The following is a 6,690-nucleotide window of genomic DNA, read 5'->3' as shown; positions in this document are numbered from 1 at the left end:
ACAATTAATGTACACATTGTTTTTCTTTTGGTCAATCATGCCAAGTTTAAAATTTTGAGATATATTTTATTCCATTTTGATAAATTTTGTCATTTTTTGGAATTTTCACTCATTTCAATCATCACTGTTCCATTCATGTTATTTAAGTCATTTTTGTCATTCTTGTCATTTTTGTCATTTTTGTCATTTTTGTCATTTTTGTCATTTTTGTCGTTTTAGTAATTTTTGTCATTTTTGTAATTTTAGTAATTTTTGTATTTTTTTGTAATTTTTGAAATTGTCATTTTTGAAATTTTTGTCATTTTTGTCATTTTTGTCATTTGTGTCATTTTTTGTAATTTTTGTAATTTTTGTTATTTTTGTTATTTTTGTCATTTTTGTCATTTTTGTCATTTTTGTCATTTTTGTCATTTTTGACATTTTTGTCATTTTTGTAATTTTTGTAATTTTTGTAATTTTTGTAATTTTTGTAATTTTTGTAATTTTTGTAATTTTTGTAATTTTTGTAATTTTTGTAATTTGTGTCATTTTTTGTAATTTTTGTAATTTTTGTAAATTCTGTAATTTTTGTAATTTTTGTCATTTTTGTCATTTTTTGTAATTTTTGTAATTTTTGTAATTTTTGTTATTTTTGTAATTTTTGTAATTTTTGTAATTTTTGTAATTTTTGTAATTTTTGTAATTTTTGTAATTTTTGTAATTTTTGTTATTTTTGTAATTTTTGTAATTTTTGTAATTTTTGTAATTTTTGTAATTTTTGTAATTTTTGTAATTTTTGTAATTTTTGTAATTTTTGTAATTTTTGTAATTTTTGTAATTTTTGTAATTTTTGTAATTTTTGTAATTTTTGTAATTTTTGTAATTTTTGTAATTTTTGTCATTTTTGTCATTTTTGTCATTTTCGTCATTTTTGTCATTTTTGTCATTTTTGTCATTTTTGTCATTTTTGTCATTTTTGTCATTTTTGTCATTTTTGTCATTTTTGTCATTTTTGTCATTTTTGTCATTTTTGTCATTTTTGTCATTTTTGTCATTTTTGTCACTTTTGCCTTTTTTGCATTTTTGTCATTTTCGTCATTTTTGTCATTTTTGTCATTTTTGTCATTTTTGTCATTTTTGTCATTTTTGTCATTTTTGTCATTTTTGTCATTTTTGTCATTTTTGTCATTTTTGTCATTTTTGTCATTTTTGTCATTTTTGTCATTTTTGTCATTTTTGTCATTTTTGTCATTTTTGTCATTTTTGTCATTTTTGTCATTTTTGTCATTTTTGTCATTTTTGTCATTTTTGTCATTTTTGTCATTTTTGTCATTTTTGTCTTTTTTGTCATTTTTGTCATTTTTGTCATTTTTGTCATTTTTGTCATTTTTGTCATTTTTGTCATTTTTGTCATTTTTGTCATTTTTGTCATTTTTGTCATTTTTGTCATTTTTGTCATTTTTGTCATTTTTGTCATTTTTGTCATTTTTGTCATTTTTGTCATTTTTGTCATTTTTGTCATTTTTGTTATTTTTGTTATTTTTGTCATTTTTGTCATTTTTGTCATTTTTGTCATTTTTGTCATTTTTGACATTTTTGTCATTTTTGTCATTTTTGTCATTTTTGTCATTTTTGTCATTTTTGTCATTTTTGTCATTTTTGTCATTTTTGTCATTTTTGTCATTTTTGTCATTTTTGTCATTTTTGTCATTTTTGTCATTTTTGTCATTTTTGTCATTTTTGTCATTTTTGTCATTTTTGTCATTTTTGTCATTTTTGTCATTTTTGTCATTTTTGTCATTTTTGTCATTTTTGTTATTTTTGTCATTTTTGTCATTTTTGTCATTTTTGTCATTTTTGTCATTTTTGTCATTTTTGTCATTTTTGTCATTTTTGTCATTTTTGTCATTTTTGTCATTTTTGACATTTTTGACATTTTTGACATTTTTGTCATTTTTGTCATTTTTGTCATTTTTGTCATTTTTGTCATTTTTGTCATTTTTGTCATTTTTGTCATTTTTGTCATTTTTGTCATTTTTGTCATTTTTGTCATTTTTGTCATTTTTGTCATTTTTGTCATTTTTGTCATTTTTGTCATTTTTGTCATTTTTGTCATTTTTGTCATTTTTGTCATTTTTGTCATTTTTGTCATTTTTGTCATTTTTGTCATTTTTGTCATTTTTGTCATTTTTGTCATTTTTGTCATTTTTGTTATTTGTTTTTGTCATACATTTCAGTTCTTTCACAAAAGAAAAAAATGTATTGATTTTTCAAAGCAAAATATTCTATTGTTTCTTACAAACTGTATTGTTGAGATTTACTCATGTAAACGTTACTTTAAAACTCGGCAAAAAATCATGGATAAGGTTTTAATCAAAACGAAGCCAAACAGAACTCAGGCTCAGAGAAATTTAAAATTACGCCAAATCGACTCAGTCTGTTGAACATGTATGACGCAGTGACCTAAATTAAACAATTCAAATTTTAATCATCCCTTTTTTCGATCGAGGTGACGTGATCTTATGAATCGTTGATTCACACTAAAACTAATCCATCGGCTAAGTGACCCGACAACCAGTAAGAAGATAAGAGCACACGTTTACACTCACCGCTCTTCTGCTATTTGTCAGTTCATTGTTGATTCAGTCGAAAAAATCATGCTCATTAAAGAAATTCTACTCATTTTGGTTGTACATTTGATTCTTACCATCGCTGATGATGGAAAAGTCTCTCTGCTTCCAGAATGGTTGGTATTTGCGGGAAAAACCAAGGTTGAAATCCAGATATTGGAACCTCGCGGAATACAAGTGTGGACGAAGTACAAACCAAAATATCTCGTATTCGGAATCGAGCTCATGGTTAATCCATCCAACGACAGGATAAGTGGTTGCGATTTTTGCAAAAATGTGTCGGAACCAATTGATGGAAAGTTTCTCATGGAAAACGACGACCTGAAGATCAACTTGGGAGACACGATAAAATATCGTTATGTGAAAGTAAAAACTTCCGGAGTCAAATGGTCTCCTTGGAGAACGGTGTTTGTGGATAGTAAGTAGAAATTTGTGTCAAAAACTTCTATTTACTAACTGGAGTTATCAATCAATCTTCCCAGAGAACTTGTTTTCCAATTTTAATGATCACTGTTCAGTGATATGTGAGCAATCGGTTGACCAGGCAAAGATACGTTTCCTAGAAGGTTATCTGGACAACTTGCTGGACTCATGTGGATTGATACCGCCATCGGAACATTTGTTCATACCCTTCGAGCACGCGCTTCAATTAGTCAGTGATCCAGAACGTTTTGTAAAATCCAGACTATATTCCTATGAAGCTTTGAGGAATCTTATGGGCAGCGTCACCGGAAGTTACCTGTCTCAGGATGGAGTAGGATTTTCTATGAAAACAGTTCGTGATAAATTGAAGGTTCTGGAAATCGGCCGCGAAATAGGCATCGTGGACTACGACAATTACATGACTGAGCCTCATTCTTCCTTTTGAAAAAAAAAACTCCACTATTTTTCTATTTCAAACATATCATAAAAATTTATGATTATGTACGAACTTAACAAAAATAAAGTCACTTAAATGTACCTATACCCATACAAAAGGAGCCACCGATTAAAAAAAGGAGCATCTAGTATAAATGAGTTGTGTACTGCCTATTACTTTTATGCAATCAACAAATAGTGAAAAAATCTGCAAGTGTTAAAAGCATTGAAATGAACAAATAAAATGAACTCAGTATTTGGCAATGAAAAATGTCCGAAATGTTCATACAATAAATATCAACTCAGGATCATTAGTAATAATAGAAACTGACAAACAATTTGCTTACCGTACATTGGAACACACCATATATTTACCATTACGATGTATTTAAAATGGCATAACGGTATGTGTTTTTACCGGAATTGGATGATCGGGAATTTTCGGGGACAATTGATTAACACTCAATTAACTGGACAAACTTATATTGGACGAATAAAAAACGCGACGGTTCGGATGGACAGAAATTTATTTTTAGCGACGATCAGACACAGAACAAAAGGATCAAACGGAACGAGTGTGTACTGATCAACAGTTTATTGGGTTCTGATTTCTACGTTGTGTCGTATGGGATGCTGCGCTATCTAACAGATCTGGGATGATTGTAGAAAGAAGGGATAGAAGAGTCTACTCTTCAATTGATGAGGCTGTTTTGCTGTAGGGTATGCAATGACCGGATTTTTGTTCTAACATACCGGCCGCCTTGAAATATTATCAATTTCAATAGATTCCTATGCTTTGACCAAAAACTAATCCCATACGCTCTAATACTTCTTCTCTCACTAAATGCTAGTTTCTAATATACACGATAAATACGACACATCTAAGATGACGATGATTAGGTCCACTGATACTGGAGACGATGACTACAACGAGGACGAATATGTTGAAAACGTATTCCAGGACTTCCAGCGCCACGTTGACCCTGTGAGGAAGAACGAGTAAGTTCCTGACCAAATGGAAGAATGAACAGGGTACTTAACGTTGGGTGGTGATGGGGTGACAGGTCCGACCCGTCCGATCGCAACCACGTCACCCGTCTAGGCTTTAGGGCTGGAACCCTGCTCAGACTGGCTGCGTCTGGTTGCACGTTTGCAACTGCAATGACTGGAAGGATGCTGTCTACGATGTACGAACGACAGGAAAAACATCGCTTGTAGTGTTGGTGATTGAACAGACGTAGTATCGATTTGAACTGGACTGGACAACAGGGTTGAACTGGATTGGATGACTAGATCGCTGAGGTGTTCCACTGGAAGAACTGGACTGGACGGACTGGATTCGGCGGACAGCATGACAACTGACGTAAAACAGGAATTGAAGTACGGGATCGGTATCACAGATTTGGTTCAAACTCTTTAAAGCCTCTTATGTTAGTATGCACGCTGGCCGGCCGCCAACACGGATTGCGTTGCGATGATTGTGCCAGAATTCCGGATGAATTTGTGTTGAATTTCTTCAACTCAAAACAACCATCTGGCTTGCTGATCGCCATCTTCTTCAAGTATTTTTCCCCATTCTCAATTGTCGATTTGTCCGGGAGGGTGCCTGCAACTATCCACCCAAACACGGAGTTTTGCAGATACGGGCCGTCATACATCAGCTTTAATTTTCCATCTAATAGCAGATTGAAGAAATGTTCTGCACCGATGATGAGATCGATTGTTCCTGGTTCCCAGAATTGAGGGTCGGCGAGATGAATGCTTCGCGGTAGCTGCCAATTTTCATAAGAAACTAGTGTAGCCGGAAGTGGTGCTGTCAACTCGGGCAGGATAAAGAATTTCATCGAAATGGGGGAAATATTTGAGGCATTTGAACCAACGGATGCTTCCACCATCGTGTCTGATACAGCTTGCGATCTCCCGATGCCCTGTACGGTAAGGTTCTCTGCTACACTTCGTAGCCTAAGTTGTTGACTGAAACGAGAAGCCATGAAGCAGAACTGAGAGCATGAGTCGAGCAATGCTCTGGCAATACGGGTGTTTCCATATGAGTCCTGAACACTAACAATGGCGGTAGGAAACAGGACTTGTTTCGTGTGGTTTGGTGGTGGAGAGGGAAGTACAATGGGGTGCTTTGGATCTGTGGTGAGAATTGGCTGCGAGTATGTTACAGGATACGAGGTTGAGGGTTGAGTGTTGGGAGGTTGGGTCGTCCTTAGCTGGTTGTATTCTGGTGAGTCTTGAAGTGTAGAAGAGAATTGAGGTTGAGGCTGAAATTTTGGTGAAGATGGTCGGTTTGGTTGCTGCGAGACGGAGGGTTTCGGATGTAACAGTGAGTGATGACGCATGCCACAATGGTGGCAGAACCCTTTCGAACAGGAACGAACAAGATGACGTGAGGACAAACAATTAAAACATAACTTTGCCCTTTTCACAGTTTCACTTCTTTCGTCAACTGACAGCTTCAGGAATTTTGTACAATAAAAAGCTCGATGAAAAATATCACTACAAAATGGACACTTTATAATGGACGGAACTGCTGGCTTTCTAACCTCAACCGTGATCGGCTCATCACAGTTATCTGGCTCCTCTGGTTTCCGATGTGAAATAGATTCAAGCACTGAGCAAAGCTTGCGTAGGAAGAGCATCAGGTCGTCAAATAACGGAACTTCCTTTGAACTATGGTGTGTTTCCCACTGGCGCAGGGTGTGTTGATCCAAGCGGGAACACACCATGTGAACCAGGAGAGTGCTCCACTGGTCAGGTTTCTCTCCCACTTTTTGTAGCATCTGGAGGTTTCGCTCAAAATCACTGATAAACTTGTTCAGCACTTCATAACTCTCATGCCTCAGGGAATCGATGGAGAACAGTGAGTCTAAGTACGATTTTACCAGCAGTTTCCTATTTTCGTAGCGCTTTTCTAATGTCGACCAAGCCACCTCATAGTTTGCTGCTGTTATGTCTACTGACGCAATTGCTTGTAAAGCTTCATCTGTCACGGCCGAACGTAAATAGCAAAATTTATCTGTGTCGGAAAGTTGATTGCTTGAGTGGATGAGACTTTTAAAAGAGTCTCGAAACGTTACCCACTCCTTAGTTTTTCCACTGAAGAATGGCAGCTTGATTTCCGGCAGTTTCACTCTTGCCAAAGTTGAGGAAGCACCCGAAAATACAGATGTACTGGAAGCGGAAGTTTCGTTGATGGATTCACGAATTGATGACA

The 6,690-nt window shown here is 34.6% G+C and overlaps 1 protein-coding gene across 1 annotated transcript; it reads left to right on the top strand.

The window, feature by feature from the left end:
* The first annotated feature begins 2,571 nt into the window (after nucleotides 1–2,571).
* LOC129748333 (uncharacterized) lies at nucleotides 2,572–3,696 on the top strand. The gene is made up of 2 exons (XM_055742897.1): nucleotides 2,572–3,027; nucleotides 3,092–3,696. Exons 1-2 carry the CDS (start codon nucleotides 2,637–2,639, stop codon nucleotides 3,475–3,477), a joined length of 777 nt encoding a protein of 258 aa, XP_055598872.1. The 5' UTR covers nucleotides 2,572–2,636; the 3' UTR covers nucleotides 3,478–3,696.
* The last annotated feature ends 2,994 nt before the right edge of the window (nucleotides 3,697–6,690 follow it).

This window comes from Uranotaenia lowii, chromosome 2 (assembly GCF_029784155.1).
Source record: "Uranotaenia lowii strain MFRU-FL chromosome 2, ASM2978415v1, whole genome shotgun sequence".
NCBI lineage: Eukaryota > Metazoa > Arthropoda > Insecta > Diptera > Culicidae > Uranotaenia > Uranotaenia lowii.
Note: the sequence above shows the minus strand (reverse complement) of the source record. Positions and strands in the feature narration are given on the sequence as shown.

Excerpts from the sequence above, each read along its gene's own strand:
- LOC129748333 (XM_055742897.1), top strand. The coding sequence starts at position 2,637 with ATGCTCATTAAAGAAATTCTACTCATTTTGGTTGTACATTTGATTCTT. Across the intron at positions 3,028-3,091 it reads GAGAACGGTGTTTGTGGATA|AGAACTTGTTTTCCAATTTT; the intron begins GTAAGTAGAAAT and ends CAATCTTCCCAG.